We start from the raw sequence: 25,255 nt of genomic DNA, 5'->3' as shown, positions 1-25,255 counted from the left end.
CATCACCAGATTGAGTATAAATGGAAGAATTTTAGATTCTAAACTTCATAGCATTACCATTCATCATTTTGAGACAGTTTATGGATTAAGGAACAATCAATGATATGAACCTATTTGGTGACCTAAAATCTTGTAACTGATATCCAACTGGATGTTTCAATAACATAGACTCACAATACTGTAGTTCATCCACAGAGCCAGAAAATACATGATACAAAATATAGAGAGAATTTCTAGCTTAAGATATTTAACACACAAAAATGATAATACACAGAATAATGACATACCTGCCTAGACATAGAGCAACATCTCTGAAACATTTCTACTCATCCAATACACTGGGCATCAACACGAGAATCATCTCAAGCTTGCACTAAAGTTTCTGCACATAACAATAGTAACATCTTGACAACAAAGAGGTCAATATGAATGGCAAATGACAGCCGTTATACCCAACATTTTTGGTACATAGAAGATATAAACTGACACCATGAAGGAGGAATGCCGCACCAGGGATGGCGTGGATGCTGCCAGCGAACAGTGATGCCAAGAACCATGATGCCAAGCAACAGATATTATGACACACGCGCGGCACATGAAAAGGAACAGCCGCTGACACCTTTAAAATGACAACGGTCGACTCTAATGCGAGATTGGCAATCATAGCAATGAAACAAACCACTGACTCTGAGACTAAGTCCAATTCGTTGTTGCAATATCTGAGAAACCTTAGCTGCCGCTTGGTTGAGAATGATTTTCTCTCGTAGCTGACCAAAATTGAGATCGACTTGCACTTGATTAATTTTGCCAACCCCGCTATCAAACCCGCGGCATATGGAAAACATTTTAAGTTGGGAAAAGATAATTTTCTGAAAGAAGGTGATTGGTTGATGCATTTGAGCAGAGCTCCACCTCTCTGGTGATATCAAGTAATATATCCGGTTGCTAAGGAGAAGAAAAGGTCAAGAAATTTGAAAGCCAAAAGACGATTAAGAAATCCATAACATAGAATAAGCTGGCTCTCCAGCTTCATCAGTTACAAGAATCCTTTTGAATTCCTAAGATGACCATTGGAGTTCTAATTATTAAATTGACTATTGGAAAGAATTGGAAGATAAAAAAAAAATTCGATATTATTATTATTTGAACATTATTATAATGTACAACTATTAAATTATCAAAAGATAATGGTGCCAAAACATTTAATATTTAAAAGCATGTAGTTAAATATTTATTAAAAAAAATAATTTAATGAAGGATAAACTAAAATCTTTTAAGATACATTTTATTTTTAAACTCAATTATTTTATTTAAATAACTCATGCAATTCCACAGATGTATCCTATTTCAAATCGCTAGGTCCTTTACCCATTTGCTAGTGATGGTGATGCCCTGCCAAATTCTTTTCTGACAATGCTTCTACCCCTTCGACATGCTCCCTGCAAGGAATTTCTCTATAATTAAATTATAAATTATAAATAATCATATCAGTTGACCTTTCATCTTAATTCCATGAATTAATGATCATCTAACATGTCATTTTCACTTGAAAATCATAATGACCAACTATCTTACCAATTCACCAGATTATATCAACTTAAACTACCAACTGACTTCATGTGAACCTCAACGGCTATATTTCAAGCTAGGTCAAAAATTGGGATGTAACACCATTGATATGAAATATGTCTCCTAAATTTTATATTGGGCCTTTCCATTGAGGAGCAAAGCACCTTGCGCCAAGCTCTAAAGCAATATACACCAAGGATTGAGGTTGATCTCATGAATTTTTTGCAAAGTAAGAACCAAAAGACATACTCTAAATCTTTATATGACCAATCTGAGATTGCAAGGTCATCTTCCGAAGAAGGATATCCAGGTACAGGAACATGGAAAACTTAGTTTTGTGGAAGTTATTCCTCTGGATCCAGATTCCAAACAATCAATACAAACTGCTGCTGCCAAAAACGATAAAATCCCAAATGCGGGTTGCAATATGCACCGCCAACGTCATTTTAGGTTTTAATATGCCAAAATGGAGTTGTTTTATGTTTCAACATACTCTTAAAGTGCTTTAAGTTTATGTCTTAGTTGAAAAGTCAACAAGATGACGTGGTCAAATTTGCCCAAATTCATTTCACATTCCCCCTAGGCTCCACTGATGGCAACCAAATTCGTTACAAATTCCTTTGAATTCGACGAAGGTTCGAAACAACGATTCCACATGGAATTTTGTCGGAAAACAGGTGAATTGGTAACAACTTTGAATCTGAATGAATCAAATGTCGAATATCATGATTTATGAGGCGAATAAGGTAAATTAGATTTAAGGCAAAGAGAATAGAATTGCGATTAGCATCTGTCCTTTATGATAAGTAAGACAATTATTGGATTATTTCCGACAATGCTCATGTATTAGATTTGTTATGACATTCTTTGTTTGATAATCAGGGATAGTGTGAAATATATACGTGTTTCCTCATCTCTGTCTAATTAGGGTTCCCACCAAAGAAGTTAGAATCCTTTTGGACTAGCATCAAATTGAATAGGTGATTTGTCTCTTGCATTTAGAGTACAACAATAATTGATGATATTGTGAAGTATATTGTCTCATAAAGTTGTACATTATAATCTTCATTGTGGTATACTCTATGACCCAAATAAACAAGGCACTAGTCTTTGGAATCATTGAAATACAATTATTGGATTTATGGTTGAAGTCAACAGTTCTTTTCTGTATTTCTTGCAAACATCAACTTAATTATTGATAAAATATTATACAAACATTTAATCATTTGAAGCATTCAACTTTATTTTGATCAAGTCTAAAGATTTTGCCAACTTAAGAATTCTCAAGATTTAAATTTTCTATAGAAAAGATTTGAACCAAATCATAAGGGTTCAAGGAAGGTTTACCCGCCTAGGTGTAGTGAAGCCTAAAGTGTAGGGGACTTAAATTAGGAGGTAATTCCCATTCGTTGAGCAAAATTGTTGGGTAATCCTATTAGAGAATTGGCAAAGCTCTTGAATTTTCAATCTGTGGTTTTGGGAACCAACAATAGGTACTTGCAAGAATAGGTGTTTGGATGATACAATTGGTGCCATGGGTAATTGCATTGTTTTCTTTAAGGATGGAGGTTGATAAAAACTTTGTTTTGATCTTTTTATCAATTTATCAGTAGCTTCTTATTCTTTTACAAATGAGGCTATTGGCACATTAGACAACCCCTTCCCATTTGTGCCTTTGCACATTGCAAATCCTTTACCAGTAGGTCCTGTAAAATGAAGTTTAACCTAGGAATATGAGCTATTGAATTTTTTGCCTTTGTTACTTTGACAATAATTACACTTCCAAATATATGAGCCACCTCCAGAAACCTGTGCACTATTGGCTTCTTGCCCTCCCTCTGAACTTTGACTTGCGGTGGCGGCCATTCTTGCAAAATACAATATAATTTCTTGACATGCCTATAATAAGAAATTAAATAAATATAAATAAGGAAAAAACTATAAACATCAAGCATACAATTGTAAAAAAATGATACAAAACTACTAAAATAGATATAGCTAAGCTTGTTTCTTTAATAAAAAGAAGTTCAAAAATTTCTCCTCAAACTTGAAATAATTCATCCAAATCTCCTAAAAATTTCATTAATGAACTTGAGGATGTGATCAAATGTACCATAGATGCATAAAACTCGTTTGGGAAAGCTATCTCTTCGCCTACGATCGATCCTCTTTGAAAATAATCACCTTGCCTTCAAAATGCCAAAATGGAAACCAAATGAGAAAAGAGTCTATCTGCAAACAAAATGTGATGTGTGATTGGATGACCACTTTTAGGGTTGTTTTAGGGTTTAGGAGCAAAAATTAGGTTGAAAAATGACGTTCCTTTTACATTTCTTCAAGCCAGATTTTGATCTCCTTAACTGTCTGGGTGTAAAATAGTCAAAAGATCAATTTGTGTCTATTCCAAGAATTTTCTGATTAGAAATCATTTTTTCTCACATTGCTTTTATGTTGTTATAGCTTGGTTTTTTTGTATGTTATTGCCACATTTGTGTGGTTATGATTACTAACAAAGTTGATCATATGTTCGAGCTTTTTTCTGTTACTGGTTTATGCTAGCACTTAACTAGATTAATACACTGCTACTTCAGACGCGTGGGATGGTTTTTTTGTATTCTTTGAAAAAGCCCCTAAATTGTGATTGTGACACATATAATATCTTACAGATTTACTGTATAGGTTGTCAGTTTCAAAGGAATTTTGTTTTATACCATCACTATAATACTTGTGCTACATTGTGTGAAATCATAGGCATTTAGGGTACATAGAATTTATTTCTATATTTGATAACTCTTTAATGCTGTGAATTACACTTCAGTTAAGATTGAATATGCAACCATTATAGAGATGACTGATTGTAGAGTCTGGTAACCAGTCTTCTGCTTATTATGCAATGTATATGCACATGCTTACAGTCAAGTATTGTATGTACAAGCAAAATATTGTAATGCTGTCTATGGCATTGCTGACATCCAATTTTAATTATGTTAGTTTGTAATATATCGAAATTGCACGGCAATTGTTTTTCATGCTATATGCTTATGGCGCTTTGGGAAATTCAGGTGCAAGTAGCTTTTGGCTGAAGTGATTTGACTTCATTCTTTTCCTTTACATAAACACTGTTCTTTTCTTGTGTAATTCATTGTTTGTCATTTTGAAGTGGGGAGCGAATACATCTTTTCATCCACAAGAGGAGAGAGGAGCTATGGAAATCATATCAGAACTACATCATATGCGCAAACTAAAACAAACAGCAAGTATTAGGGAAATACTTGAGTCATTGAGGCAATTTATATGCAAGAATAAGGCCTTTTTATAAACTGCACTGCATGCTAGAAAACTCTAAATTGCCCTCCTATTGACCCTTGAAGCATAAGATGCCTGTGATGCAACAGATAAGTGGATGGACAGTAGTCAGGCAAACAATGGATTTAATTTTTCTACAATTAATCATTGGCTAAATAGGAAGTAGCCATCGCAATAACTTTACACGAGGGATGATTTGCTGATGATACATGTGTGGAATCTAAATAGAAAGTGCAAGTAATGAAACCTCGGTGGCATGAAGAGAAGTATATGGCCTAAAAAATTGAAGATGTGTCAACTATCAACTAGATGCAAATGGTGTACTGTTAAATGCAGCAAAGCATGAAAGAGAAATAGTGTAACAAGGACTCACTAGTGTCTATTTTGATTAACTTCTCTGGATCGAATGGCATTTCAATACCAAATCGATTATTAGGTCTGACCAGTGTGAACTATATTGTAAGACATAGGACAAGGATGCTAACCGCATCATTATCTGAGCTGTTTAATCTGATGCACTGACAGTTATATTTTAGTTCTATTGAATGGTAGAAGTTGCTAATGTTCAAATATATAGTTGAAACATAGCTGTTGCTTTACATTTTATGTTTTCTTATTTAGGTTCCATGGTTCCATTACTTACACAACTACTGAACATGTACTTATGGGTGGTAAAGAAAATGCACTCATATTTTGGTGATGTGCGTGTCATTGATTAAGACTTCCTGTTTTTTGTTTTAGGAATACTTGAATAATCCTGTACAAGTAAAGGTGGGAAAGCTAAGCAGTCCCACAGCAAATGTTTGCCAGACCTTAGAGAAGCTTACTGATGGTGAAAAGGTACGAAGAACTTGTTTTTGAGAAATAATATGTGACATTTTTGCTTTTATATAATATACCAATCTGCTGGCTTTGGGGGCAATTTTGATTTTATTTCATGATTGTGTTCATGAATGAGCAAAATACTGATAAATGAATAGAAATAGATGATATGCCAATAGAAACTTAAAGGTGGCAGAAAGAACATGCTTATTGTATTACAAGATATTTTATGTTGGAAACCCTTTTGAGACAAAAATGCAGCAAAATGAGGTGACGTGAGGATGGGAGAACCAGGGGCCTAGTTTTTGGGATGGCAGTGGGGGATGATGTTGAATTACATATAGTACTTAATAAAGTGGTCATAAAAAGATGTATAGGAATACAAACTACAAATGGAACTTTGGCAAACTAGAAAAACTTAGTAAACTTAGTAACTTCTAAACTTAGAAAAACTTAGTAACTTGGACACATTGTATCAAGTTCCTGCCAATAGCGTGATTGTTTGTGTTAGTCTGCAGATTTAATTAGTACTACTAAAGATAACTAATTCACATTGAATTGCATGGTGGACCATGATATCAAAGACTTGTCGACTTCTAAACAAATCTTCAAAGAAATTGGGCTAAGTTCACAAAGAAGGATTTGCTTACTAATTTGTTAGAAATCACTGCTTATTTCAAATAGTCTAAAGTTTAGGATCTTTTGTTTAAAGTTCTTAACCATTAAAATCTGAAGAGAATCACCATGAATTGATTACTCTTAGAATCAAGGATCAATTCAAAGAGTATCAATCCTAAGTAGTCAAACAACTACTATATGTATTGGTGCAAATTGAAAAGACATGACAAAAAATCATCAAGCTATCACTACTTCAAATATTCAATGGTGGAATTTAAGGAAACCATTTCATCTTGCAAATCATCCTATCATCCTAAACAATTGCACTATGGTAGGTGGATCTCATTGCATTCTATATCTAGTGGAATGTGAATGCTGGTGTGAACAAAAAGAATCAAGAGACAAATAAGATGTCATTTTTTCAAGTCTTAAAACATAGTAACAATAGGTGTTATCAACTCAAATGAATAAGACGTCCTCCTCTGGAAAATTACTCTTAGGTAGACATCAACGTTATACATATGAGTCATTTCTTCAGTCAAGATAATTTCAATGGCCATAGCTAGGATGTTTGATAAGCCTCCTGAAGGTCTCTAAGATTTTTCTATATGTATATATTTAGTTCAAAAACATATTTTATTTTTTTATTATAATTTCATTCATGTTTAGATCAAGATTAAATCAGATCAATCTTATACCATACAAAATGAATCTAAAAATAAAAGAACAATTTCAAAATGTCAAAAAAATATAAATAAATTGTAAATAAATAATAAATGTCTTTATTTAAATACATCAATTCTTACTTGTACTTACAATCTTCCCTGGCATCAATCACATGCAAGCAGATCAGTATGCATTTTTTCAAATACCTTGCTTATATTGACAAAGTTGATTTTAAATTATGTTGGTCAAAATGATTTTAAAAATGCATTTAAATGATTTTGCATTCTCGCTGTTAAGTTTAAACAGATAGTCATTTATTTAAATTTATGTAAATTATTTTAATTAGAATTAAGGTTTTGGATATAAATAATTATGTGTTCGGTAAATGACAAGACAAAAAACTTTAAAAAGGAAATTTTGACTTTGGTCTTGACTGTTTCTAATATAGATCAATAGAAGGACAAATAAATGACATTTTTTACAATCATTTAAAATAGAAAATTAAATATGACTTTAGAAATTTTCTTCAGAATTATTACTATGCAATGATTGGTTGAATTGAATGAATGCATTAGTATTCTTGCCTTGGCAGGAACTAATGATTAAACATTGAGCAATGAAAATGGTGAATTTATATCTTAAATTGCATTCAACATTTCACAATAATGTACAATAATGGTTGCAGATGTTCAAGATAGCAAAATGGAGTGAAGTGAGGCCTATAATCATCCCCAAACTCCTTATCACTAGAATTGCTAGCTCCTCCAAACTAATACCAACCAGCCCTATCTGTGTGGCATCCTCATCAATCTATATGCTGGCTCCTTTGGCTCTATATCCCATTATGATATTGGGCCCTCATACTTCAGTGTGTTGTGGACAATGGGATGCAAGTTAGTATGCATTACAGAAAGCTTCTATGCTTTCTGAGGGATAAGTGTGTTCTTCCTTAAGGGAGTGGATGAAGCTGTAAGTAGGTAAGTTCCTCTTATTGGTAGAAGAAATAGAAACCTTAGATGACAAGGGCATAGCTAGAGTGGCAGCTGAAGAAGTCAATCTGTGTGTAAATCTCCCCAAATTAGGAGAACCCAAATTTTACTCTAGTTTGTAGTTTCCATATGAAAGCAAGTAGGGTTTTTAGGGTACCTTTTGCTTTGATTGAGATCACGCAAGCAAGTTAGGAAACACTATAATCATGACTCATAGACATTCTTGCGTAGAAAATAAACATATATCAGATTGATTAGATTGCTTGCATCAGATTTTAAGATGTCTCAATAATATGGATAATGAGGTAGGATGATTTGATGAGGTGCCCAAGAGACCCCTTACCCTAGCCCCAAGAGTGGATATAACATCCATCCTGGCCTTATGTGGCCCTTGCCATACAAATGAGTTGGCATACCTAGTATGGTGGCCTATCACTATTCTTCTCATCCTTGTCACTTACCTCACCTCCTTTGGTTGAGAATCCATTTGCATTGGTTCACTATGATAGAGGTTGCGAGGATCAGTCACAGCAGGGTGCCCATAAAAACCCCCTTCCTAAGCCCAAAAGCACTCCCCTTGTTCCCCGTTGGCCCCATGGGACTCCTTACTCACATAGCATGGGGTGGTGTGCTTAGAAGTTGACCTCATCACCATTTTCCCGCTTGTGACTATCTCATTTCCTTACCATGGGTATTTGCAGTGGGCAGAAGTCATACATGATTAACTCTATATTACAATGCTCATGAGTCAGCAATGAAGTGCATGGTAGGTCACGGGTATGCAGATTCATATAGAAATCTGTATGTATATCTACAAATAACAGTCACATACTAATATAATTCCTCTGAAATGTATACGTTATTTGAGTAGATCACAGTCGATAAGTACCTATTATGTAATATATATCTCCTTAATGTCCTTTTCCTTTTTCTTTTGATGATTGAATGAATGATTGTGGGTTTGATAGGGTTTACTTAAATGATGAATTGATTGATTTGATAGGCATTTGATGATTGATTTCTAATTCCAAGATGTGAATTGGTTGATGATGATTTGATTGCTTGTTTATTCACTTTGTTGAATTGATCTTTACTAATTGATAAATTGTTTGGTTCAACCTTTTCTGATTGATAGGTTGCTTGATTGTGTGATGCGGTGTTGAGTGATAATGTATTGATGTTTTCTTGGAGTGATCTCCCCTTTATAATTAACAAGTGAAAGGGTCACCAGACTCAGCACCTTTCACAAGATATGAGTCACCACTTTTTGTTGCTGCCTTTGAGAATAATATATTCTGCTTCCAATTGATCTCCCTCTTTGATGTTTTCTTCAAATGGAACCTTCTCTTTATTATACTTCCTTTTGAGTGTAGGGAGTCGCACCCTTTTATTTGTTAATATCCTTATCAAAGGGTCACACACTTATTGACAACAACTGCTGCCCCTTTCATTTATTTAATCTTCACCTATTTCTCACTTCTCAAATCTGTCTTTACTGCTTTTCAAATTTGCATATATCAATCTTATTTTATACCCTCCTTATAATTCTCTAAATCTGCTGGGTGCCCTTTCCTCCATTCTATTTGATTCTTCTTCCCCTTTATAGCTTTTGTGAGGAAGGGTCACACCTCTTAACCATGCCTGCCCCTTTTAGTGGTCACACGTTTCACAATTACCACCTATTGAAAGAGCCACAACCTTTCATCTTTTAAAAGGGCAATTTCTTTATTTTCTTCCCTTAATCCTTCCTTGATTCTTATGCGCCCTCTATTTCCCCCTTAGATGAATTTCTCTTCTCTCCCCTGTGTACCTCTTGAGATCCTTGGAAACAAGGATAAATATACACTAACATTTTTTTTTTTTGATAAAACATATATACATGCAACTACAAGCACAAGATCACAAAGATTGCAACGGAAGACTAAACACCGAACCAACAATGATCCCTAAGCATTCTTCACTTACAATGCATTCCTTTTAAAACCAAAGCACAATTCCTAAATGATTAAAACATACAAGTTCATTCCAATTAACACAATGGAAAACCAAAGACCAAGTTCCCAAAAGCACTCAATATCATATCTGTTATGATATAGGAAGATGTGGGACCAGAAGTACAAGATGCATCTTCTTGAAGTGCATGAGAACACTCACCGTTTCCCATACGACCAAACAACTTGTCAATCTCGTACCGGTTAGGATAGGCTTCAGGATGAGCTTTCCCCATGAGACGTACAAGTGACCTTTCAGGTTTGTATGAGTCAGCAAAGGTTTGTACGAGCCTTTGCATCCCCATACGAGTGATTGCTTGTCTCGTATGAGACTTTGCAGTCCCATACAACCTTAGGACGATAGTAGCACCCAAAGTCAAAGAAAAAGTAAGAAATAAAGGAAAACCTCCACACCGGGTAGTACTGGATTGACGTAAATCTAGGTGTGAACACTTGAGAGCATAGAAGAAATCGACAACCCTAATATACCAATTTATAGATCACAAACATCTAACAATCTAAAGCGACATCCTCATAATAAAGCATGTACATAACCAACATCGCAATGAAAGGAAAGATCAAGCATAAGATGCAACCGAACTAAAACAACCATGCTCATTTTCTTCTTACCATAATGGCATCATGAGATCGAAGGATCCTAACCATACCCTCAAGCATGAAATCTTAACATGCCAACAAGATTGTTGGTGTTACCTAATGAGTTTTACCTTATCAATAACCATCAATAAATATCATATGAACAAGTTCATCTAACATGCTAATCTACCAATAACATTGCTAATCCATAGCAGTGCTAAGAAACATCAACTAAGCAATAATATCTAACATCGTGATAAAGTAATGCAATAAGTAAACATACTAAGCATCATCTTGAACGAGATATCAATGCATCCAAGGTAAAACATAAATCATAAGGAAACATACTCGAGATATTCCAAAGTACCAAGTGAACATCCAACATCAACCTCAAGCAAGAAGTAAACCGTCTCTGTACACTAGTCCCTAGTAGTGGTATAGGTAGCTGCACCTCCCAACCACATGGTACCTGCAAGCCTACTCCTACCATGTTGATGGAGATATTGACCCGACCACAGTCACATAAGACAATCACCCATGGCTAACACACATGCCAATCAAGAGTGATACTGACATCTATATGCTCATGAAGACAATGCAGTACATCAAGCACTGGTTGTACCCAATATAGGATAACTATTTAGGGACTCTAGTGGAGTGTAAGCACTTGGCATCGAAAAGCCCAAGCTATATGTGGTATGGTAACACGCTCCCCCTATGAGGCCCAATACTTGGTGTGGTAACACGCTCCCGCAGAAGGCCCAACACCTATTGTGGTAACACGCTCCCGCATGAGGCCCAACACTAAAACCTCGCACCAGCTCCCTCGAGACGCTCAGAAAATGTACATGTGTTCACTTATCTTATCATTAAGTTCTATTATCCCATTAGTTAATTTTGGTTATCACTTGTTTAAACCTCTTCATGTTACCTTGTTGGTCACTTCGGGGCCGGGGTACATGAGAGAAGCCACTCCACACGTCTGCCGTACATACCCATGCTCATCGCATGATGAGTGCCCAAAGGCAATGTAAGTTCCCAACCCAAACCCCAAATGAACAATCCCTCAACCGACCTATATCTAGGAGTTTGAGTCTCGCAAGATCTGATCATATGCATGCAAATGTGCTCATGTGCAGGCACAACCAACTTCACGAATGCAATCAAATAAACCTTAGTTACCTGGGTTCGTTGTTTTGCCCCTAGAACCCTGCCTGGGTTCGAACTAGTTCGAAATATTGGTGCAATTTGAACAGGGTTCCATTTTCTTGGGGCTGGTTCGAACAATCAGTCCTAGAATTCAAACATGGGCAAATTTCAGCTACCTAGATCGAATTTGGAGCGAACTCGGGCAAATTTCAGGCGACCGGCGAATTGAAGGCTTTTTTTTAACAAATTCGATATTTTTTTGAGTTCCACAGCCCTAAAAAGTGAATGTATATAGGTTATTTTGGCGTCTAACATCATTTGTGGTTGTGCAAATAGGTGATTTTGTGAGTAAATAGGTGATTGAGCAAAAGTAAGTTTGTGCAAGGTGGAGTTGGAAGATTGGATTGTTAGCTATATTGAACTTGTTATGATTCATGGATTATGATTTAATTTTCACATTTTATATCTTTGATGTGGAACTTGAATAGTGAAATATGTGTCGGTATGATCTTGATTCATGATGCTATGATTACAACTTACATGTTTAAAGTTTATGCCAATGGTGTTTTTCTTGTTTAAATGATTAAATCATATGATAATATGATACTCTATGCTTCTAGGCTTCATGAATATATATAATTTTTACATGTTTTTGTACAAACAAACCCAAAACCCTTTCCAAAATCTTGCAGTACTGGCAAACTGGTTCTTCGAACCCGTATTTTGAATCGAACTCGAACTGATAACTAAGAATAATACCAATGTCAGGGTTGGATATGAGAAATGCAACAAATGAAACAAGTATAACAATCTTGCTCAACCGGCCTATATCTAGGAGTACCGATTCAAAAATTTTGCTCAACCCTTTCCAAAATTTTGCTGTACTAGCAAACCGGTTCTTCGAACTCGTATTTTGAATCGAACTCGAACCAATAACTAAGAATAATACCAATGCAAGGGTTGGATATGAGAAACACAACAAATGAAACAAGTATAACAATCTTGCTCAATCGGCCTATATTTGGGAGTACGGATTCAACACAAGTCTCAATAATGCAATTAATTACCAAGCATCATGAACTCAACTGGCTTAAATCAAGGAGTATGGATTCTACATGAATCCCAATTATGGTAAAGTAAAACTATGGTCGGATTGGAAACCTAACATACATTCCAAATCCATGACCTAACAAGTGCCAAGAAATACTCAAGAAAATTGGGTGGCCCAGGTTTGAATAGGGTTCGATTTTCTTGGGGCTGGTTCGAACCCACAGTCCAGGAATTGGAACACGGGTAAATTTCAGCTGCTTAGATCGAATTTGGTGCAAACTCGGGTGAATTTCCGGTGACGGATGACTTTTAAGGCATTTTTTATAACAAATTTGATATTGTGTTGATTTCCGCAGCCCTAAAAAGTGAATGTAAATAGGTTATTTTTGCTTCTAACACCATTTGTGGTGTGCAAATATGTGATTGAGCAAAAGTAAGCTTGTGCAAGGTGGAGTTGGAAGATTGGATTGTTAGCTATATTGAACTTGCTGTTATGATTCATGGATTATGATTTAATTTTAATGTTTTGAATCTTTGATGTTGAACTTGAATAATGGAATATATGATGGTATGATCTTGATTCATGATGCTATGATTACAACTTGTTTAAAGTTTATGCCTATGGTGTTTTTGTTGTTTAAATGATTAAATCATATGGTTTTATGATACTCTATGCTTCTAGGCTTCATAATATATATATATATATATATATATATTTTTTTTTTATGTTTTACATGTTTTTGTACAAATGAACCCAAAAGTCTTTCCAAAATTTTACCATACCAGCGAACCGATTCTTCAAACCTATATTTCGAATCGAACTAGAATCGGTAACTAAGAATCATACCAATGCAAGGGTCGGATATGAGAAATGCAACGAATGAATCAAGGATAACACTCTTGCTCAAGCGGCCTTTATCTGGGAGTACGGATTTGACACGAATCTCAATAATGCAATTAATTACCAAGCTTCATGAACGAACTCAACCGGCCTAAATCCAAGAGTATGAATGTACATGAATCTCAATGATGGTTAAGTAAAACCATGGTCAAATTGGAAACCCGACATACATTCCAAATCCATGACCAAAACAAGTGCCAAGAAATACCCAAGAAAATTCGGCGGCACTCAAAACACGACAATGTAAAAATTGCTCAAAAATCAACGTTGTCGTTAATTGACGAAATTAAAACCCATTACCCATATGTTTGCTAAACTCCCAAAAATCCAATAAAAATAGAGTTCCAAGCTCGTATGCAAAAACGACTAGCATAACGACCAACAATTCTGAAGTTGAAAACCCACAATTGCTCACACATGCCCAACCAGGCTAAATAAACATACAAAAACGGAGGCGAACACTAGTTCTCTCTTATGTAGTCTTCATTTGGTTTGCATAGAATCATTGCACTTATGCAAATCTTTAAGGCTAGGTGTATTGGCATCCCCACATCTAAATCACCTAGAAGATTGGAGCAATGATTGATAAAATACATTTTGCATCACTCCAAAAAGTGCCACTCTTCACTACATCCTGCACCTCTTCCCTTGCTCTGTCTTGGACTCTTGAAAATCATGCATTATACTCCAAGTGAATGAAATGGGATTTATATACAGTCTCAACAAGTTTCATGAATTGCTTTTTAGAGGAGGTCCTGAAGAGTGCATGTAATCTGTGGTGATTGTATATAAACATCTACACATTTAGCATCATTGATTATTGCTTTGATCTTATCAACCTTAACCATGTCCTTGGGCGCATTTTTCATGGCTTGCACACAAGAAGGTCCCAACTTAAATATGTTTATAAGCTGCCTCATGTAACTTACAACTTTGAGCACATGGACCATGTGGAACAAATTGAACACTATAAGGACCACTCTATGGCCCAACCTCAATAGCATCCTTGAGGATTTGAAACTAAAAATCAACATCCTTTTGATGGCCTAAACAATGAATTGCCTTAAAATTATGGCCCCGCTGAACATGTAACCATGATGTTATGAGTGGATGATGCCTAATGTATGTCTACTAATCATTATGGCCCTGTTGAACATGTAACCATGATGTTATGAGTGGACGATGCCTAATGTATGTCTACTAATCATTATGGCCCTGTTGAACATGTAACCACGATGTTATGGGTGGATGATGCCTAATGCATGTCTACTATCCATGACCGTATTGCGTCGCCCAATATTCTTTTGTTCTCCATTATCATATTTATCTTGGAATAGTTCTTATCAAATATTTTGGTCCTTGATTTTTTTCACCCTTGGAGACACATATGATTGTCTCGCCTTTGCTGCCTTTAGCATCACCTTCTTATAAGGAGATCAAGCAGCATGGAATGGGATGCCTTTGGCAAATAAGAATTTTCCAATGGCATCATCTGCCTCATCCTTCATCAACACATTGAGCAATTTTTGCTAGTGAGTTATGAGCATCACTTGTTATTTAGTGTTTCCTCCCTTTGCCACATGGGCCCATGAAGTAGATGAAATTGGCATGCATGCAACTCGCCTCTGCAAACTAGAAGTAAAACCGTGTAGCTGTAGGCTCAATTGCATTGTCTTCACCAGCTCATAGGTTTCTCGCAGTTCGTCACATACATCTGCACCTTATCCTTGTATATAAAGGAAGCAGGCATTAACTTTTGTTAATGCTGCTTGGAAATCCTAGGTTAGAAAAGTGGCACATTCTCAATCTCGTGCCCTCAGATGCCCCATGCTCGCTTGTAGTTTTGTTTCCAATTATCTGCCAATATTGTTGAGGGGCAGTTAATATTTGCACTTGCCATGGAACTTGTGGCTTGGGTTTCAGGGTCACCCCTCTTTGCTTGTAAATTTTCATCAGCTTTAGTTGCATAGTTGGATTTAGATTCACTTTGAACTTTAAGTCTTTGACCTCATCCTTACTCATGCAATGAGAAAATCCTTACTCATGCAATGAGAAATCATAATGACATTTCAATAAACAATACAAGTTTTTCTACTTTGACTATTTAAAAATAAAACTTCAGACTATGCATAATGAAAAGGATTAAGACACATATTTTCTTCTCGTTTTTTAACTTCATGTTGCACAAAGCCTGGAAGCAGATACAGAAATAAAAATTTAATTCTATTTTTACAAAATAAAAATAAATGAACATATAAACTAATAAAAGTAATTTCTAGAGTTTAAAAAAAATAAAAATATGACAGCTTGCTGCTGTGTATATATATATATATTTCAAAATTTAAAATTGTATATTAAACTAATAAATACTATTGAATTTAATTATGAATTAAAATTGAAATTGAATTTTGCAGCAAGTATATGATTCTATTTATTTTTAATGTTAATGACAATATGCAGCCATGCCTATGGATTCCAGCATTATAAAGTTATGCTTATAGATTCTATTAACATAATAACAATAGACAGCCATGTCTACGGATTGAAGTTTGAGATTCTACTAATAAATTAAAAAAATGAAAAATATCAATCAGAGAATCCTATTTCATGCTTCAAAAAATGCTTGCAACTTGGAGTAGATCCTCTTCTTGCTTCTCAACCTTCTCACATTTCACTTGTTGTTGATTTGTTTTTGAGATAAAATATGGTTTGTGTGTTTTATATGTTTTGTGGGGTCCACAGGCCATAAAGGTGCAAAAGCGAGTTTTTCTTTATTAAATGTCCTTTTGGCCATCCTGCCATGGTAGATGCCTGGGCATTCCTAAGATGGTAAAAGCCGTATGCCGATCTATGACAATATATCTAATAATCTCCTTTTTCATCAATTTTAACCTAGTAAAAATAAAAATAAATCTTCTGAATGCAACTGGATCATACAACTCCCTTGGCTCTCTATACCCCCCCATTCTCTCCCTCTATACCATAGGTACTCAACTGTTTCATTTGGAAAAGGCTTTGTTGAAATGTCTGTGATTTGTACATTTATAGCATTACACTCCAGCGCTATTTGCTGATCAAATATTTGTTCTCTCAAAAGGTGATACTGATTTAACTTGAATATGCTTTATCCTGGAGTGCATAGTTGAATTTTTTGATATGTTTGATGGCACTCGTATTATCACAAAATATGGGGATGGGATGTCAGAGTATGAGAATGGAATGTCCATGCTCAGTCTCAATCTCTTCCAAGGGTTGTTTCACCCATGGAACTTGTGGGCAACAAACTGTTCTGCTGTAGATAGTGAAAGCGATGCTTGTTTTTCACTTGAGCAAGGAACAAGGAAATTGCTCACAGAGAACACTTCTCAACTAGTGAAACATTTTGTACCCAATCCACATCCATCTATGCTGAAAGGGTGAAATCTTCCCCTCTTGGATACCACAATCCAAAATTCATAGTACCCTTCAAATATTTAAATATTCTTTTGACTGCATTGACATTGAATTTCCTTCTGAGCTCCATGCCACCAAGCCAATTACTTGCATAATATTGGGTTTTGTATCTATTAGATATAGTAAACTCACAATCATGGAGCTATACATAGTCTGATTTACTTTAGGAGATTTCATCATCTTTGCTCAATTTTCAACCAGTAATTGTAGGAGTGCTAGCTGTATTGCAATTTTCCATCTCAAACTTCTTCAGTATGTCCTTTGACATATTTGGTTAGTGAAATAGAGATTCCCTTATCATGTTGGGAAATTGACAAACCAAGAATGAAAGATAGCTCACCAAGCATTGACATTTCAAACTCTTTTTGCATGTTCAATGTGAACTCTCACTGCTACACCCCAAAAATGATGTCAATCATATCAAATATGACAATCAACAAATCTCTCCATTCTTGGTCTTTAGATTGTTTGAAGTTCCTCTTTTGAAACCTTTCTCTTTAAGATACCTGTCTAGCCTTGATGTAGTCCATAGATTGCTTTCTTTAGCCTGCAAACGTAATCCTCATTCTCTGATAGAATGAATCCTTCAGATTGTTCAATATTCATTTGTAGATTTTTATATAGATAGGTTCATTTTACATCTATCTGATAGATTCTGAAGATTCTAAAATTGGCAATGGCTAAGGACATTCTTATGGCTTCCATACAAGCAATAGGGTATCATCGAGCTTGGGTATGATGATTAAGGAGGTTCCCTTCTATCAAATTCACCTAGGACATGAGGGTACACCATATCCTATTAAGATAATATCTTATACTTTCTATAATAGTCAACTACTTGTCTGTAGTCCGTCTTTCAGTCTAGATAGGAATGTTTCCTATCCCGTCTCTTTTTTCTTCAGTCCAGATAGGAATGTTTCCTATCTTGTCTCTAGTTTTGTTTCTAATTCCGTCTTCAGAAACAACGTCCTTGTAATTCTTTATAAGGAACACATTTGTTCCTCTGTTAATTAATCAATCATCCGAAAATCCGTTAATCTGCTAACTCTTCTTGAATCTTGTAACATGGTATCAGAGCTATTACTTAAGTTTTTTCGAAAAAATTTATAATTTCTTCGTGAAATTATTTGTTTAAATTTTTTCAAAATTTTTTTTGTTAAATTTCTCTAAAACCCGCTTAGGGTTTTCGGCCTAGAGAAATTCCCGAACTCGGGTCTGCTTGTGTTTGTTCAGCACACTCTAGCCCCATTCGTCCATGCACATCGATCCTTGAAGAAAAATCTGCCATTTTTTATCAAGAAATCTGAAGTTTTTTCAAGCTTTTTTCAGCTAGGGCCTTTTTTTTTCGAAACCCTAATTTTTGGGGTCGAAAAAATATTTTGTTTGCAGATTCTTGGTGGATTTTTCGAGAGCTCAACTGGGTTGTCATCCGTTTTTTCTGGGTGCCTCGATTTTCGAGCCAGCGGAGCTAGAAAACGACAGAAGACTCCTGGGATTTTCGAGCTCTTTTCTGGGTCATTCTCTGATTCTTCTGGGTCTTTCGTATTTTTGCCTCAAAGAACGTGCCTTCACAGATTTTCACAGTTTTTCATTGAAAAACGTGCCATGGCATCTTTGACAAATATTTTGCTCGAACATAATTCCAAATTCAATGGTCGCAATTATGGAACCTAGAAGCAGCGCATCATCGCAATCTTCGAATATCGAAACACCGATCAACTTGTTCTGGGTGTTATGCAGCGTCTGACTTCTCCAGGTCTTGATCAAGATACATGGGATCTGAACAATCGAGAGGCAGTAATGCTTCTCAAACTATCCGTAGCTGATGACCAGCTTTCTCAGATTCCATCCGGCAAGACAGCTGCCGAAATTTGGACACATCTAAAAGGTCTTCATGAGACTTCCGACAAGAGCAGAGCCTTCTTTCTGAAAAACACTCTGTTTTCTATTGTCATGGATGAGCGCACCTCGCTCTAGGCACACCTGAATCGGATTCAGGAAATCCGTGATCAGTTACTTGCCATCGGTCGCAAGATGGAGGAAGAGGATATTGTGGTAATCACTCTTCGGAGTTTACCAAAATCCTATGAGCATTTTATCGAGACTCTCAACATCACATCTACTGGTGTTGATCTAAAGTTCACTGATCTCTGCACCCTGCTGCTTCAGCAAGATCGGTGGAAACAACAGTTTGGTAGCAGCTCCAGTTCCACCTCCACTGAGCAAGCCTTTGCTGCAAAATCCTTTCAACAGAACATTGGCAACCATTAGTCTTCTCAACCTTCCCAGCATCAACCTTCTGCTCAATCCTTGGATGGCTCTACGAAGCAAAATGTATAGTGTAATTACTGTCACAAGTTCGGCCATATGAAATTCGAGTGTCGGAAACGTTTGGCTGCCCAAGCAAGGCAAAATGCTTCCCAGCCAACAGCACAAGTTGTCGAGCTTCCTAATCAAGGCGAAGCTGCATTTTTCGCCTTCTGAATCTGTTTCTATTTTTTTGGGTTTGTTGATTTTCTCCTCAAAAATCATTTCAAGTTGTCTGTAATACGCAAGGTTGCGTGAGATTCTGGGTTTTACCGTTTTTTCCACAAAAACAAAGTTTTGTAATTGCCACCTATTTTGAGTCATAGCACTCTTCTGGCAAAGCTTCTTGGTTTCAACATTCTGTAGATGCAGGGAGGGTCTCAATTATCCCAGAATGTTCTGACATTCGTACGTTGACCATTAAGGGAGGGTATTAAGATAATATCTAATACTTTTTATAATAGTCAACTACTTGTTTGTAGTCCGTCTTTTAGTCTAGATAGGAATGTTTCCTATCCCGTCTCTTTTTTCTTCAGTCCAGATAGGAATGTTTCCTATCTTGTCTCTAGTTTTGTTTCTAATTCCGTCTTCAGTCTACGTCCTTGTAATTCTTTATAAGAAACACATTTGTTCCTCTGTTAATTAATCAATCATCCGGAAATCCGTTAATCTGCCAACTCTTCTTGAATCTTGTAACATATCCAGGATTGGATTTGGAAGTTTATCCAGTTCAAACACTGAAGACATTCATGACTATTAACATGCAGCATATTGCTGGGGTCTTGAGTGTATTCCACTATGAAAATCCTGATGATAATAAACTGCTTAAGTTCATCCTATCTGATTCAAATGCTTTATTTATTACTAATATTCTGTTGCTTTTCTTCAGTGCCTATTGGCTGTCTGAGCCATATTTTTGATTATCCCTGTTATTCAGATTGACCGTTTATTAGCTTTACTTGTGGAGGAGTCGTCTCAAGCAGAAAAGTCTGGACAATCTCAACCATTGACCATTGTTTTTGTTGAACGGAAGGTAAACATCATTTTCTTATGCTCTTTTGGTATACATAACATTTCTATCAGACTATTATTTGTTGTTTTTAAGTGAAGGGATTGTTTTATTGTTTTAATTGGGCTTTTAGAGATTTTAATGCAGTTCTTTCCATTTTAGACAAGGTGCGATGAAGTTACAGATGCCTTAGTTGCACAGGACCTACATGCAGTTTCTTTGCATGGTGGTCGTAGTCAAGGGGATAGAGAAGCTGCTTTGCGTGAATTTCGCAGTGGCACTACAAATATTTTAGTAAGTTTGACTTATGGTTTGAAATTAATTTGCATGCTTCAATACTTGTTCCTCATGTTTGAAGTACAAAAATGGAGGAGAATTCATATGCTTAACTTTCATACATGTTTATGCAGGTTCTAATGGTTTGCTTTGTCATTAAAATTTCCAGGTTGCTACAGATGTGGCTTCACGAGGCTTGGATGTGACAGGTGTTGCACATGTAGTTAATCTGGATCTTCCAAAGGTTTGTTTTAGTAGTATTTAGTTGTTTCATTAATAGCAAACAGTCTAGGAGTTTGGTGAGTACTGATGCGTTTTCACTTTTGTATTAAGCTTTGTATGCAATTTGATTTTCTATTGTCTCAGGCCATGGAGGATTATGTACATCGCATTGGTAGAACAGGCCGTGCTGGGACTACTGGACGAGCAACTTCTTTTTACACAGATCGTGATATGGTATGACTCACAGGACTGAGTGGGGTGGGGGAGGGGGAGGTGGGGAGGGAGTGTGATTTGTCTGGTTTGGGGGAGTGGCAAGAATTTGTGATCTGTCTAGTTGTAGGATTTACCTATTTCTTCTTTGAAATTTACTCCATGACTACATATATCTCATGTTCTTAGATGAAATATTGCAGTTTCTGGTTGCTCAAGTTCGAAAAGCAATATCAGATGCAGAAGCAGGGAACTCCATGGCATTTGCCACTGGAAAGGTTTGATTTCCTTATACTGGATGCTGGATACTTTCAAGGAAAAAGGATTTCTTAAACTGTAGATGCTTTCTTTTCATCTGATCTATCTTTGCTCTTTGTCTTTTTATGATTTTATCTGCATTTATTGAGCTTTATCTTCACTGGTATCTCATTTGTAACTTTTCTTCAATTTTTTTGATTGAATGCTAACTAGCTAATTAGAATTTGTTTTTAATGGTTCATGATAAATTCTCTACTTGTTAAAACTCTTAAAGGCCGCAAGGAGAAAAGAAAGAGAGCAGGCAGCTGCATTCCGAGATGGAAGAAATGGTCCTGTAGGTATGAGTTTAGTTGGAACAAACACCATTCATGTGGAAGACAAATACAAGTACATGTTGGCACAGGCAAATCTTAAGCAAGAAGGTGCTGCAGACAATGCCTGGGACGACTAATTGCGTTATCTTATACTGTATGCATTACTCTGAAGCATGGCTAGTTGACTCCTAATTAGGAGCTTTACAAAGTTATTTTGATCGCTTCCTGTCAGTTCTCACCTCGGGGCCCTTGGTTTGCCCTTGTTCTTGCTCCAACTTGAAGTAATAAGTTGGTCATACGGTATGTGGATGGACAATGTGGTGATATAGCATTGTAAAGTTGTCTAGATTACAATATTTCTTATGTGCCATTAAATGGCCAGGGAAGCTTTCTGCAATTAAATTTCATGTACCGATCATGAAATTTTTTGCAGCCTTTCGCTAATGTTTGTACCTATTTTGTAGACTTGTTGCTTTGGCCAGAGAGATTTTACCTCTGATGCCATAATTGTTTTACTATTGTTAAATCATGGTCTGTTGGATTACTAATCTAGGTCTGGTGCTGGTTGCAGTCTTATGGTTTAGGTGTCCTAGTTTGGATTTCGGTTTTGGACGTGTTAGTGGCTTGATTATTGTATCATATCTGTTCGTTTCACTTTCACCTTATCTTGACTGGTTATGGTTGGAAAATATAATTTTCAGCTTTGTGACTAAAAAAGTAAATTTTTGCAGTGAAAGATGTGATGGTGGAATGAAGGCTTAACTGAGTAAGCTGCTTTGGGAGTGACTCAATTTTTTTTTATCATTCATCTTTTATGCCGTGTATATGCAAAACTGTAACGCTCCAGGTGTCCCAATTCTCTCGCTATTTTAAAACGATGAGTTATATCTTGGATCTAATGCCAGGAAATCTGATTTTATTGACGGTGAAATCTGTCTTTGGAAGTATATCAGTCAAGATTGTACATGGAAGTGTGGATTTAACTTTGATATTATGACCTGTTTTTAGCTTTAGCTTTTTATTGTAGGCATGATACATTGGTGATAAATTGGTTGGCCCCATGAGTGGATCAGACTTTGGTTATCATACCAGATCAGGATTTTGTGCAATTAGAATGGAATGGGAATAGGGAATAGGAATACGTATTCCCATTTTGCCTCTAAAATGAGCTTATACCCATTCCAAAAAAAAATGTTATTGGAATAGTCATTCCTATTCCCAATATTTCATTCCTATTCTCCATTACTATGCCTGCAACCAAACGGGCCTTAATAAGTGTTCTATAAACAAGGATTTTGGAATTCATCATCTATTATTATTATTTATGTGCAGGAAACAAATGGGCTTATATAGTCATGTTCCTGCCAAAACCCTTGTTGCTAAAATGGTTTAGTTAACACATGAAAATTATGCGGTCTTTGATGCCAAGATAAATCTTAAATTAAATTTTTTTTTCTTGCCGTAGATATTGTACACGTTATTTCAAATAACACAAAGATGATGTGAGGCTATATGAAGAGAAGAATGTCAAAATAAAATGCACCGCCATCCCTCAAAAAGGAAGACCGATAACCCCTGAAAAGGAAATAAGAATCCAATTGATGATCGACCAAAAAGAACATGAAATAATATTCAGTAGTGCAATGGTTTTGAGTGCTCATGCCATTTCCTGATTTTGTGAGCGGGGTTTTGATACACAGCCTTTTAAACAACCGGCACAATCTTGTGTAAGTTGGGTACTTTTCATATTCTATTCACCAACCTATTCTTAAATGTTCCGTTGTACATACAATTCATCACCATTCACATTTTCCTATACCCTTAAATGACCACCTTATACACTTCAATATTGCATCTTTGCATGCACCCATTTCTACCCATTTCTATGTACATGTTTTCCATCAAGATTTAATCCTTTGTTTTGTTTTAGCTTTTGCTTGCAGTTTTGAGATTGCCCATGTATTGGACAGATATTAATTTGAAAAGTAAAATCCAAATTTGATATACATTGGGCTTTACTGTACATGCCTAGGCTTGATTGAACACACATTTTCGTAGGTTGCTTTGTTTGTTTGTATCTAACGACAGTAATTGCACTCATTTAATAGCAGAAGCAATCTAGCTTTGCACAAAATTCCTAGGATGATTGTAGATTTTCTTTTGATTATTTGTTTTTGACGGTTGATCTTAAAGTCCTTGAGGCTGCTCCATAAAGTTATTTTATAAGCATTGCGAATTCACAAATATTAGTAAGAACATATAAAGTTTAACACACATTAGATGATGTGGAGCAAGAGCTTGCACGTGTACAAATTTGTGGATTAGGATAAATCTGTGATAATAGATGCGATCCTAGCTGTACTTGACTACACATTCTCAAGAAGAGTATTTTGATTTCGAGGGGATTACATCATTTATTGTTCTTGATTTGGAGGCTCTACTTTCCAAGAAGATTTCAGATGTAGTTTTCTTAATCCTTTTTAGGTCTGCAATTAACTTTTTTCAATTCATCTGCTTTCTTGTATAATGATGAAAACATTGATGCTAAAAAATAATAATCACACAATCAAATCTAGAAAAAGTGCAAAACATGTAATATGAATTTTGGAAATATAATATCATTGATTTTTGATATTTATTTAAAAAATATTTATTGAAATTTGAAAAATAATATACACTTAAGTTTAGAGGAAAGCATTGAAGACACAAACATTTACAATAAGTAAAGGCCCATTAACCTTGTCATCAACATTCTATTGACAACTTCATTATAGCATCAATTTCCATCTTTAAGCATAAACAACATAGACATAAAATACACAAAATAGTTGTTGATGTGTTAGTTCTTTTAGGATAAATATGTACCATTGAATATCTATATTTCTAATATTAAGATCGTTTATATATCGTGTGTTCCTTAAGAGAAACAATTACAACTTATTCAAGCTCCTTACAAGCAATCACACTAGGAACAACAATTGGAAGACCAAGAGTCGCAACTTAGAATCCACTTTTTACAAGGAGACGAATACAACCAATAGAAGACCAAGAGTTGCAACTTGGAATTCCACAAAGATGTCCCTCGTGGGATTTGAACCAGTGTGTCCACAATGAGAACTCATTGCTTCAACCAACTATGCTAAACCCCTTGGACTTGAATATCTATATTTATGTAAAATGTTCCAATATATATATATGATTTTATTATAAATATTATATTAAACTCACCTAATATATATGAAATATCATTCATTATATCGTTTGAGATACTGATTGAACAAGACATGTTTGATTGATTGCTAATCATTCAAGCCGTGAGTCATGCGCTCGATGGGATGTGGTTCTCATCATTCATACATATGCTATGTTCAACCTATGATAATATCAACTAAGGAACACACCTAATATATCAGTCTTCTACAATGAATATTACAGGTAGATCTCCAATATACATTTATGGCAACAATTGAAGTATTAATAATTATTGTAGTATATCAATATCCCATATGTAATGCCCCACATAGAGATCCTTGGAACAAGGATGAATA

General features: G+C 35.6%; 1 protein-coding gene across 1 annotated transcript in view; it reads left to right on the top strand.

The window, feature by feature from the left end:
• The window catches only part of LOC149548317 (DEAD-box ATP-dependent RNA helicase 20-like), a 79,355-nt gene extending 56,918 nt beyond the window's left edge, over positions 1 to 22,437 (top strand). The window contains exons 8-14 of the mRNA XM_089792403.1: positions 5,617 to 5,715; positions 20,356 to 20,451; positions 20,590 to 20,721; positions 20,873 to 20,947; positions 21,070 to 21,159; positions 21,339 to 21,413; positions 21,668 to 22,437. Coding sequence (XP_089648529.1) covers positions 5,617 to 5,715; positions 20,356 to 20,451; positions 20,590 to 20,721; positions 20,873 to 20,947; positions 21,070 to 21,159; positions 21,339 to 21,413; positions 21,668 to 21,844 — 744 coding nt within the window. The 3' untranslated portion in view covers positions 21,845 to 22,437. The remainder of the gene's footprint in view (positions 1 to 5,616; positions 5,716 to 20,355; positions 20,452 to 20,589; positions 20,722 to 20,872; positions 20,948 to 21,069; positions 21,160 to 21,338; positions 21,414 to 21,667) is intronic.
• Positions 22,438 to 25,255: the final 2,818 nt, after the last annotated feature.

The sequence above is a fragment of the Cupressus sempervirens genome, chromosome 7 (assembly GCF_028749045.1).
Source record: "Cupressus sempervirens isolate cs-2001-9-10 chromosome 7, ASM2874904v1, whole genome shotgun sequence".
NCBI classification, from domain to species: Eukaryota; Viridiplantae; Streptophyta; class Pinopsida; order Cupressales; family Cupressaceae; genus Cupressus; species Cupressus sempervirens.
The sequence above is the reverse complement of the archived record's forward strand: the minus strand, read 5'-3'. Positions and strand labels throughout refer to the sequence as shown.